Raw genomic sequence first — 13,022 nt, 5'->3', positions numbered from 1 at the left:
GGGAGAATGGGAGAGAGGGAGAGTGGGAGAGAGGGAGAGTGGGAGAGAGGGAGGGAGAGTGGGAGAGGGAGAGTGGGGGAGGGGGCGAGGGAGAGAGGGGGAGAGGGAAAGGGGGAGAGAAAAACCCAAACAGTCTCCACACTCAGCACAAGAGCCTGACACTGGGCTCAATCCTACAACCCTGCGGTCATGACCTGAGCCAAAATGAAGAGGTGGATGCTCAACCAGCTGAGCTACCCAGGCTCTCCAAAGTGGAACTATTTAAATGTATGCACGCACGCACCAGTCATCATTCACTTTATGATGTCTCTCTAGGAATGCTATTAACCTCTATTCCTCAAATGTGCAAATTTTCTCCTTCATCCAGCCCCCGTCCATAAACGATCCCCAGACGTCCTGCTCTTCGGAGGCCTATGGCAATGTGTGCATGTCACCTATGCCAGAAGGCTCAGTTCCTTATAGCAGGTCCAACCAAAGCCTTGCTGTCCTCTGACTAGAATGTAACAAGCATCCGATACACGTGCTCTGAGGCCCACCGAACCTAGGGATTTCGCCGTAGGCACAGGGCTTCTGGCAGTTTTGCTTCTCCTCAGGCGCGCATTCTCTTCACCATTCTTGCTCCGTGTGGACGTCCTGATGCTTGAGTCTCTCTGGCTGCACTGCACTGATTTTCTAGCAAGCTAATTCATTTTCATGATCTCTCCTGAGTTCTTTGCAAGTGCTCAACTGAACGTTTGGCCATACGGAGGTCAGGCGTTTTAAGAACAGTTTCCAACTTAATATCCTGATCCTCCACAGGCGGCAGGGAATCATCAGTCACCTAATCTGCACTAGTGCAGACTCGGCACTCAAGTTTCATTTGTCCTTCTCTCCAGGCCATTTCCCCCTGAATATAAAAGCACTCTGATGCTATTTCTGTCATCTACTCCTGGTTGTTTGGAGGAGTAATTCTGTAGCACAGATAACTCAATCTTAAAGGTTCGTTACAATCTGACTTCCCTAACTACATCATGTGTTTGTACTATTCTGTATCATGACCCATAAAATCAAAAGATTATGGAGAAATGTTTATCAGGCTCTATAGTTCAGAACATACAACCTTTTCTGAATATCTGTGAGATTTCAACAACGAAATGTACTAGGTAGCAAGCTCTTGATTCTGTGAACTTGAGACCATGCATAGTTTCTGGAATCCATCAACTCCCTTAAAATTGTTTGCAAAAATTTTTGAGTCTCATCTAAAGGGTAGCAACTATAGTGCACTGATGTTCTAAAGAGCAGTGGGTCCCAGCCCTAGTGGGTCAGCAGTACCACCCAGAGCAGGGCTGCTCCGAGTGTGGCCTGGGGTAAAAGAAAACTTTTACCAGTCGGACAAGAGAAGTGCAGAAATAGTAAGTTTAGGCACTTTCTAACATGGCAACATGACAGTGCCGTGGCATCCACGAGGGCAGTCATTCTCCCAGTATTCTGTCGTTTGTTTATAAAAGTACTGGTATCAGTTTATGACAGATTAGAAACCAAGGAGGAGAAAACTGGTCTTTTACCACAGACAGTTTGTGAACCACGAACCCAGTCCCCGTGCATGAAATTTCAATCTCCCACATCCAGGGTGGGCCCTTGGACTCTCTTTCTAGGTCTTATAAGGGTCGCCAGGTGACTCCGATGATTTGCTAAGGATGGACACCACTGTTTTAGGTTCACTGCTTTTATCCAGTTTTTTTCCCTTCCTTTCTTAAAGCCTTTACTTTGAAACATGATAGAAAATTGTAACAGGCACACATGGAAAAGACACGATCACAATTAAAGGTGAAGACAATCTAACCAGAAAGCTTTAACGCCTGTCAGCCAATGCTGAAGTTCGGAGTGTGACGTGCTGCAGGGCTGAAAGGAATGGGAATCAGTATTTCCGCCTCCCTCTTCACCCTCTCCTTCAACAGAATCCACACCACCTCCTCTAATCCTCCTCGAGGGCCTCACCCCCATTCCAGCGAACCAAGGCACGTTTGGCATACATCAGGCCAGACTTGTGGTCCAGGCGAGCCCAGGCTGCAGCAGCGGCTGTGGTGTCGCTCAGGCTGCACACAGCTTGCTGTACTCTGGCCACCTCTCCACCAGGTACCGCAGTGGGAGGCAGGTCTACTGCTTTAGGGCCAAGTCTTTTCTGTGGTGATTTTGTTCTAGGGAGTTAGGAATCTGTTAAAACGAGCTGATCAAAGTTTTAAACTTGTTCATTAGGGAAATGCACAAACTCAGCAATTTCAGGAGGCTCACAGACACCTGATGACAAACCCCTGGTGTAAACGTCACGGATGGACATGGAAAGAGGGTGAACCAATGTTAAGTCACGAGTCTCCACACTGCTACAGAGCCAGAGTCTCTGGAGACGCATGCGGGGCTCAGTGGGGACCCGGCTGCCCATATTCTCAGCGCCTCTTCACCAGGCTGCCTGCCATTCCAGCTTAGTAACCCTGGGAGAGTCCCCGGGAGCACCTTACTAGGACATTTTCAAAGGAGGTGTTTATTATATACCACTATAAAATACTAGCTTCTGAAAGCAACGAGCAGACAAGAAAAGGATTCATGAGGTGTTATGGTGACTCACTCTGAACTTTAAACACTGGATCTTCAAAACTACATGGAAGGTTTCTAAGGATACAGGATTTCTAAGAGGGCTCTCCTAAATTTTGACAACCATCTATGATAAAGGATGGTATACACCAATATAATGTAAGATTAATACAGATTAAACTGTGTCGGAGATTCACTCATGGAGAAAAAGTCAATATTCTGTGCTTCTGGAGTGAACTAGTAATTGTAACTGAGTACCAAGGTCCCTGTTAGCAAAGGCAAACGTGACATACATATTCCTTAACTTTTTAAATTGAGAAAAGTCGTTTTTTCAAAGTAGTTTTATATATACGTATATATGTAGATATATGTAATATCTATTTGAAAAAATATAAAAATACATATTTATTTAAAATCCTTATAGAAATGTTTACAAGAGGCAAGCAGGAAACCTTTCCAGGTTGCTACTGACTTCCCACCTCCCCTCTTTCTCTGTCTCTCTAGCTTATTAGGTCTAGCTCTTATTAGGTCTAGAAGAAGAGGGGCAAAGTACTTACTTATCTTCATTTCTTCATTTCCTTTACATATTGTTTGTTTTAGCTGTTCAATCCTCATCTTGCAGGACATTATTTTCCATCTCTTAAAAAATATATACAATAAATATCACAAATGTTGGTCTCTTATGATGAACATGATTACCTAAGACCATTATTATTTTGAAGCATGTCTTGGAAAACATAAGACCAATATAATTTAGTATAACTTTTATAACAATGGTGGATTACAAAACAGAAGAAAATGTTATTCTGTTCAATGCAGAAGTTGGTAGTAAATTAAGACAGAAAGAAATTCACTTTTTTAAATTTAAATCCAAGTTAGTTAACATACAGTGGAATAATGATTTCAGGAACAGAATTTAGTGATTCATCACTTACATATGACGTATGACACCCAGTGCTCATCCCAACCAGTGCCCTCCTGAATGCTCCTCACCCATTTAGTCCATCTCCCACTCCACCCAAAACCCCACCAGCAACCCTCAGTTTGTTCCCTGTATTTAAGAGTTTCTTATAGTTTGGCTCCCTCTTTCACATAGTTCTTTTCTGTGTTAACGAGGACAGAGAAAAACGGTGAAGGATATTCTCTTAAACTGCTTGGTCCAATACACAGCCAGTGATCCCATGTGGCTGTTTAAGAGTAATTTGAAATTCCATAAAATAAAAATCAGTTCCTACTCACCACCACCCCCATGTCTAATGTTCAACACCACAGGTGGCTAATAGCTACCATACTGGTGAGTACAGATACAGACAGACCACAGAAGGCTCTACTATTACACTGCTAAAAACTCTTCAGGCCGCTTCCTGAGGAAACCATTAACATCGCCGAATTATCTCACTAATATAATAAGCAGCTACCACTTGCAAAATAACAAAAACTCCAATAGAAACGTTAAGTCCCCCCTCCCAGGTAAATAAAAGATCAGTAAAAATGAAACCTGGTAGTCAGCTGAAAAGTATGATTATCTGTTCTATAATGCCTCATAAATGTGGATAATTAAAAGCTTACAACAGCATTCGAATGTTTATGGTGTTTAACACTAGTCTTAATCCTGATGGTTCAAGATGTAGAGCAGACTGCAGACAGTCCGCCTGGCAAAGGGCTAACCTCTCTGCTGGAGAGAATCTGAAAACAGGTTCATGGGCACTGATGGGTGGATTGAGAGATGAAATGGCAACGAAACATCTTCACTTTTACAGGGCATCCGTCTTTAAGAACCAATATTCAAATTTTTGATAGAAAAACTAGAAAACGGTGCAGGCAATTTAGAAAAATGAGGATGGGATTCTTTAAAGTAGCCTTCAACGATCTTTTTCCATACAACATGTTTTGTTCCCATAACAGAGCATAAGAATTGACTTATATCACACATATTCTTCAAGAATTATTGAAAAGTTATGACTGACACTTATTGTGAAAAAAAGTAAACATTACAGGAGAGAAAAAACAATCATTAGCTTGACTCCTTCCCATTCTTCAGGGGTAATCTCAAAGTTTAATATGTATCTTTTCAGATTTTTTAAGAGTATATTTATATTTAAAACACATACAAAGATGGAATCCTACTTTACCCTAGCCTTTTTGTTTGCTCTGTCATTAAAAAATTTATCCTGGACATCATTCTGTATCAACATATATGGATTGATCACATTTTTTAAACAGCTACGCAGTATCAATTATTCATCTCATCCCGTTTGATGAGCATGTAAGTTATTTATGGATTACTACCCATGTGGTAGTCAGTCAGCTTCTCTATTCATAAAATCCCTGTAGTCATGCACTTTCTTAGGAGAAAAATTGCCAAATACTACATGTGCAATAAAACAAACAAAAATAACCCCAAACCACCAACTTGTCCTCCAAGCAAATATGTCAACAATGTATATATTCCCATCAACAATGAATAAAAGTGTTGTCAGTCTAACTCCCTATTTTCATATGTTGTGCTCATTTTATCCCTGTTTATGTTCATTTTGCTCAGGGTCTCCAACATACTGAACTTTTAAGCTTTCATGTAGTCTGTCAGAATGTTCTCCTTTATGGCTTACAAAGGCATGCTTATCTGCACATTACACAAATACTCTCCCGTATCTTCTTTTAATATTTTTAGGAGTTTCCTTTTCACATTTAGTCATCAATCCATGTAGGTATTTACAATGAGTAAGTTTTTTCAAAAAGGAAAGTTTATGGTTCCTGAGTTCCTATGTAATACCAGACTTCATACTTATCCTTTATAATGACTCTATAATCAATTGTCAGTACCTCCCTGTTTGGTATCTAGATAAAATATGTGAGGGCCCACACTACAAATATATTTAATTAGAGGGCTGCCAAAAAATGATCAAAATAAATTTAAATTCAAAATGAACTGTTAAGCACTACCAACTTAAAAGCATGTCAGGCTCATGTATAAAGAATATTTAAATACTTCTTACAGCTTACCAACTGATCTGTTATCCATTTTCCTTCCATAGCTTTTATCACTCTGTACAGAGAAAAGACAGTAATAAATTTTGTGAAGCTCTAAATGTAAAATCAACATCTTTTTAAAGTAACTTCTTAAAAATGACTATAAATACCAAAGTGAAACTTAGGCACTTAAAAATGTTTTCCAAATTCCCCATTCCCTATAATTGTTTTTGCTCACCTCTTTTTGCACTTTAAGAAAAAAAAATTTTTAAGTTTATTTTGAGAGAGACAGGGAGTACAAGCAGTGAAGGGGCAGAGAGAGGGGGAGAATTTCAAGCAGGCTCTGAGCTCTTAGTGCAGAGCCCATGTGGGGCTTGAACTCATGAAACCATGAGATCATGAGCAGAGCTGAACTCAAGAGCTGGATGCTTAACTGACTGAGCCACCCGGGTACCTCACTTTTTGCACTTTTAATACTGCCCAGAACATTTCTGTAAACATTCATAATAAATTTCCATAACAGCCTTTGTCCTCAGTCATAATCATTTCCATCAGTCATAATTATTGACCATAACAGTTACAAGAGTATTCATGATATAAAATGCGGACGTTCGGTTTCTAAAGAAACGGCACAACCTGACATCTGTACAAATCTGTTCTGTGGGGTGAAGTGTTCTATGGAAGAAATAAAATTTCTGTAAGTTAGAGAAATGACTTAAATAAATCTAAGCAGGTTTCTGTCATGTGGGGAGTCTCAGAAGACTTAATCTGCTTACGAACACGTTTGTCAGAACTGGGGCGCATCTGGAGAACAGTGACTGGGTCAGTTTGGGACAGAAGATTCTACAAGACAGACTCTCAAATTCAGATGGTAGGAGACTCATCAGGGGTGCATGTTAGTAACTCAGAATCCAGCACCTTCCCCCACTCCACACCCAGTGGAGTCAGAATATCTGAGGGCAGGATTCCATGAATCTGCATTTTTAACCACCACCTTCGCTAATGAATATAGGTGATACGCAGACAACACTTGGAAAACGCTGATCCAGAAGTAAGATAAATGGAAGAAGTGATGTCCTAGAGGAGCCCCCACTATTTGCCTACTGTTTTGGAACCATTTGCCCCACATCAATTACCAGAGCCAGGGATCTATTCATCCGTCCAGGCACTGGGTCTGATCCCAGTATTTTCTAGGAACTTGCGCTGCTCTTCCGTAATTTGAGATTGTATGCTTACTTCGACAAGTTAGCAATCCATGTATCTGCAGGCCACAGCACTGAATTAAACCACAGGGTGGCAAGAGAGCCTCCACACATGGAAAAACAAAAGGAAAACTCACTCTTTTTGAAACTCTTCTTGCTTGCTCTTAAGTCGGTTTAACCTCTCCTTCTTGTCTATAAACCTGTAAGAAAAAAATGTAATGTTTTATTTAAATGTTCATTCTTTAAAATTTTATTTTATTTTTATTTTTTATTTAGAAAGAGAGAGAGAGCAAGCACAGGCAGAGGGGTAGAGAAAGAATCCTGAGCAGGCTCCAAGCTCAGTGCAGAGCCGAACACAGGGCTCAATCCCATGACCTAGGATCATGACCTGAGCCGAAATCAAGAGTTGGATGTTCAACCAAATGAGCTGCCAAGGCGCCCTTTAAATGTTCATTCTTTTCAGTTCAGTGAGATTTTGAAAACCCCTGAGAACTAATCATTTCTGCAGAGTCATTTGAGATGTCATAGTCCTGAAAGAAAATACACATCTCCTCAATTGGGCACACACACAGCTGCTTATCCCATTTGCTCATTTTCAAAATAAGTTCGAATTCTCAGCTTTAAAATTCTTTCATGGGAAGGGCACCTGAGTGGCTCAGTCAGTTAAGCATCCAACTTCGGCTCAGGTCATGATCTTAAGGTTCTGAGTTCGAGCCCCATACTGGGCTTGGGATTCTCTCCCTCTCTCTGTCCCTCTCCCACATGTGCATGCAAAATAAATATGTCAACTTTAAAAATAAAGATAAATACGAGTATCTGGGTGACTCAGGTGGTTAAGCGTCAGACTTCAGCTCAGGTCACAATCTCGTGGTTCCTGGGTTAGAGCCCTGCGTCAGGCTATGTGCTGACTCAGAGCCTGGAGCCTGCTTCAGATTCTATCTCTTGAGCCCTGCGTCAGGCTCTGTGCTGACGGCTCAGAGCCTGGAGCCTGCTTCAGATTCTATCTCCCTCTGCTCCTCCCCCACTTGTGCTCTGTCTCTCAAAACATAAATAAACGTTAAAAAATTTTTTTAATGAAGATAAATAAAATTCTTTCATGGGTTTAGGGGAGCCTGGCTGGCTCAGTCAGTAAAATTTTTTCACAGGTTTATAAAATATGTCTGGAAGCCCCACCTAGAGGGTGGAATTATCTCCTAAAACAGTCACATCAGAGCACCACAGTGAATGTGAATTCAAGGAAACTGAGGCTTCTGATATAAACATGATTTTAATTATTTAGCTTAATTCAATCCTGCTCTCACCTATAAACTGGCTCCTTAGAATTTTAAAAGCATGATGTTTTTTCCTTACTAATTTTATTTCTAGTTATTATGGGCTAACAAGTTACTTAGGACAAGTTATCTATAGTAAGGGATATCACACTGCAGTTCATTTTCTCTGTCAGTCTTCTACCCCTTATCCTTATCATTTTCTTCCTGCTACCTTAATTGGGGTTTAGTTTGCCCCCCCCCTTTTTTTTTTTTTTTGAGTTTAAGGTGGAAACTTAGATCATCAATTTAAATCAATTTTAAGCCTTTCTCTCTTTTTAAAAAAATTTAAAATGTATTATTTATTTTTGAGACAGAAAGAGACAGAGCTTGAGTGGGGAGGGGCAGAGAGAGGGAGATACAGAATCCGAAGCAGGCTCCAGTCTCTGAGCTGTCAGCACAGAGCCTGACGCAGGGCTCAAACCCACGAATGTGAGACCATGACCTGAGCTGGGGCTTAACTGACTAAGCCACCCAGGCACCCCAGCCTCTCTCTTCTTAATATGACCATATAAAGTCATATTTAGCTAAACCCCCAAGTTTTTAAAAAATATTTTTTGAAGTTTTTAAATTTACTTACTTTAAGAGGGGGGGAAGACGGGGGATATAGAAAATGAATGCTAAGCAGTCTCTGCACTGTCAGCATGGAGACCAATGTGGGGCTCAATGATAACATGAACTGTGATATCACGACCTGAACTGAAACCAAGAGTTGGACGCTTAACCAACTGAGTCACCCAAGCACCCTAACCCCCAAATTATTGATAGGGTATATTTTCATTATCATTTAGTTTTGAATTGCTAATTTTCCATAAATTCCCTCCTTGACCTGTAAGTTATTTAGAAGTATTGCTTAATTTCCAGATATATGAGCTTTTTTAGATAACTTACTGTTAACTGTTTTCTGTTTTTTGATGTGGTCACAGAATATACTATGTGATTTCAATCTTTTGATTTGAGACTGTCCCATGGCCTTGATTCTGGTATGCCCTGGTGAAAAGTTCCCTGTACACCTGAAGGAATATGTATCCTATAACTGTTGGATACAGTGTTCTATAAAGGTCAACCAGCTGAAGGTGACTATCATTCAGATCTTCTAGATCTGTGCTATTCACTTATAAGGTAGTCACTAGTCACATGTGCTAGCGAATATCTAAAATGTGCCTTGTTGCATTATAAGAATCTGGGTTTAAAAAATCACACAACTGATTTTTAAACAAGCTAACAGTGGCCATTTTCAAAGAAAAGAAAAAACAACAATGATAATGCTATATGCTATAGTAACATAGTATGGAGTCCTAGATTAGGTTTTTGGCTGTCTCCCAAGTTCCTAGCCTAAATGAAAACAATTTAACAAAACAGCCGGAGAAATCCCTTCCTTAAAATCCTCCAGGTTTAAAGGAATCTCTCTAAAATATCATTTCTAAAACCCCATGTTTTACAAACATATCCAAAGATATCAACTTCAAAATGAAATGGATTGATACATGAATGAATAAAGACAACGTGGTAAATACACATGATGAAATATTTTTCACCCATAAAAAAAAGAAAAGACCTTGCCATTTGGGACAACACAGACAGACCTAGAGGGAATTATGCTAAGTGAAATGAATCAGACACAGAAAGACAAATACCATATGATTTCACTTACATGGAGAATCTAGAAAACAAAACAGACAAGAAAATAGTTAAATACAGATTACTAACTGGTGGTTGCCAGAGGGGAGATGGCGGGGGTAGGGGAGGAGGACAAAATAAAAGGGATTAAGAGGGACAAACTTCCTGTTATGAAATAAACGTCAGGGAGATGAAAAGTACAGCACAGGGAACATAGTCAGTAACTTGTATGGTGTGGCAGAGGGTGACTACACTTACAGCGGTGAGCCCTAAGTAATGCTCAGAAGTGTCAAAGCAATACGATGTGCACCTGAAACTCATATAACATTGTATGTTAATTATACTTCAATCTTTAAAGAGAAAAAAACAGAAGGGATGAAAACTTCTAATTATGACCCTACCATTTAATAGTCACTGAAAATGTAAAATGTATGTTAAGAAAACCAATCAAGTAATATTATACATGTGTATGACTGAAATTAAAGTTAAACAAATTCACTTCTTTGGCTGTACTACCCACATTTCAATAGCCACATCCGGCTGCTGGCTGTCTTACTGGACAGTACAGATACAAAACATCATTGCAGAAAGTTGTACCAAGGAGCACTGCAATGGCCAGTAAGGTAATAATTACAGGAAATGGTACTAGAAAACTCCGAAACCAATATGGAATTTAGACAAACCCACAGATTCTTCAGTTCATCTATCAGGCATTTACTATGTGCCTGCAACTTACAACAAAGCATCTTCCAGAATATTAAGAAACCTAATTACATAGATTATTGTGTATTCGTGGCCATACTGCTTGACATATGCTTCCATTTCCATGTATCAAAAATGAGAAACTAATGTGGTATTTACTTCTACCTCACCGAGGCAAAGTGGCGATTCATGTTCTAATAACCCGAAGGAGATGACAAACTCACAAGACTCATCAAACCAGGCAAACAAATGACTGATACGGAGGATAAAGTCTTGCTTTCAGAGACAATAAAAGTTATCCTTTCAGATCTGTCGTAAAAATGCCACTTTGCACTAAAACAACTTGGCATGACAAACCACCGTGCCCAGCTTTATACCACGACCGTGCTGGTTCTCTTGGGCTTGGTTAAAAAACAAACTTAAAATGTAAATATACAGTTGCCAGTAGGAATAATAAACAAAAGATAACAATTCCTACTGTACCAAACACTTCTGAGTCACGTTATTCTTCATGAAAGAAATTAAAAATAGGGGGTGCTAACGAAGCTGAACAGTGGAGCAGAGGAGCTGAAGGAATGTGGCCGGGTCAGCGTTTCAGCAGCTCATCTGCACACTCGTCCGTTCTCTGCGTTCTCCATCCCACCACTGATGGAAAGATAGAAAATCCATCCCACAATCTCGTGCTTCCTCAGTGTGGCTTCAAAGATGCAGAAAAATTAATATGTCATCACATTCAAACTAGATTTAAGGATACATGTTTTACCAAAAGAGGGGAGGGGCAGGGAGAGGGAAATACTTTACGTACTGCATTTCAAGTAGGGTTGATCACATAAAAATATCTTGTCTTTTCCCATGTCAGAACATACAGACTAATTTCATTACTTAACAAATACACAGAATCTCACTGACTGGACATCCTATAATTTATATGAACTCCTCCTGATGAACACTAGCCTCACTTCTGAATTTTCACTCTTTATCGGTGATGTTATAAGTGAATATCCTAGTGTACAAATCTTTAAAAACTTTTAGGTTTCTCAAAAACTCCTATAAACAAAATAAACTTCTGGGTCAAATACTTACGTGCTAAATTCTGGCAGTTGGCTTTAAATTTCCTCACAGTCATTTCATAAAATTTACAACCCCAACAGGGAGTAACAGAACCGGTTTAATCTCACTCTCTCCAAAAACTCCACATTTCTTTTTAGTCTTTACTAAATTGATTGGCCTCCTACCCCTTCCCTCAAAGATAGTTCATAATTCATTTCTTTGCCTTACTTCACTGTTAGAAATGTTGAATACTGTTTCCTTATTGACTACTTACTTTTCTTTTGGTGTCCCCTACGTCTTTTGTTCATTCTCCTAACAGCTTTTTTAAGGGTTATTAGAGAAATTAGCCATTTTTCTTTTCAACATTATGACATTTTTTCTAAATTTGCTTTCTGCCTCATGTTTCTGCTTTAGAGAACTTTCCAAACTTTTACACAGATACATGTAGCAATTACTTTGATGTCGAAGAACTCTAGCTTTGTGTTGTTTTCTGAAGAGTCTGACAGTGAACCTGCACCAAGCACCAGGGCTTTTACATTACTTGTTATATTTTCTCTCTCAATTTAGAACTACCTTGTATATTATTTACCAAAGTCTTCCAAAACTTAAGAGTTGTTTTTTCCTTAAATGGACTTCTCTCCTAAATTCTTCCATACTTCTGCAACTGTGATTTTTTTTCCCTCCATTAATAAAGGACTCCCTTAAACTGACTTTCAAACAGTCCCCCTGCAATAGAGAGTAGTGAGAGTTAGGAGCGTGTGGTCACATGGTGCCCGGGTGTACCAGGGCCGGTACACGGCCCAGCTCAGGGCATCACCTCTGTCAGGCTCACTTGAGGATGGGTCAGAGCTGGCCCTGTGAAGGGAAGGAGGGCATCACAAGCAGAGGAAATGTCGCTGTTTCACAAGGCAAGGAGCTACTCTACCCCACGCCAAAGCATTTCAACACAGCAGGTGGGATAACAGGGTTAGGAGTGTGCTGCTGCTGAGGCATCAGTGAAGAGTGTGAGCCCGTCACTCCACGCTGTTCCAGGGCCACAGACCATTAAGGGCAAATGAGTGGATCTATTCACGGCTGGACTATTCACACCAACCTGCTTCATACCACCAGAAAACAGCACCAGGACGCGTACCTTGTCAGGGATCCACACTATTAAGTCTAGGTGGCAACATCCTCATAACACCCATAACTTATCAAGTACTAGGTCCTGAGCATGTCTGTTCCTAAAATAATTCTAATCCCTTCCTCTGCCTGCCCAGCGCTTAACCTCATCATAGGGATCTTTGTGCCTAAGAATACGGCAACAGAAAAGTCTGAGAAACACTAATGAACTTTAAGAAAGGCAAAATAATAATAATAATAATAACCTTTCAAATATGGAGTTGAGAGCCTTAAAATATAGTAAACCCTTTGAACCAGATGTTGCAGTTCAGAGAAACAGACCTGAGATGAGGCGGAAGATTTATGTTTGAAGGCACCAATCATGAAAGTAGTCATAACAGCGAAAGCTGGACACAATGCTAATAATGTTCAATAGGAAGATGATTTATTAAATACTATACTGCCATGCAGGACATTATAACATTTTTAAGGACAAGACATG

At 40.0% G+C, this 13,022-nt stretch overlaps 1 protein-coding gene across 1 annotated transcript in view; it reads right to left on the bottom strand.

The window, feature by feature from the left end:
- ATG14 (autophagy related 14) overlaps positions 1–13,022 on the bottom strand; it is a 38,799-nt gene that overhangs the window by 18,478 nt on the left and 7,299 nt on the right. Inside the window, exons 2-4 of the mRNA XM_029950453.1 lie at positions 6,878–6,940; positions 5,572–5,614; positions 3,126–3,207 (exon numbers count right to left, since the gene is read on the bottom strand). Coding sequence (XP_029806313.1) covers positions 3,126–3,207; positions 5,572–5,614; positions 6,878–6,940 — 188 coding nt within the window. The remainder of the gene's footprint in view (positions 1–3,125; positions 3,208–5,571; positions 5,615–6,877; positions 6,941–13,022) is intronic.

Source organism: Suricata suricatta, chromosome 9 (genome assembly GCF_006229205.1).
Source record: "Suricata suricatta isolate VVHF042 chromosome 9, meerkat_22Aug2017_6uvM2_HiC, whole genome shotgun sequence".
Lineage (NCBI taxonomy): Eukaryota > Metazoa > Chordata > Mammalia > Carnivora > Herpestidae > Suricata > Suricata suricatta.
The sequence above is the reverse complement of the archived record's forward strand: the minus strand, read 5'-3'. Positions and strand labels throughout refer to the sequence as shown.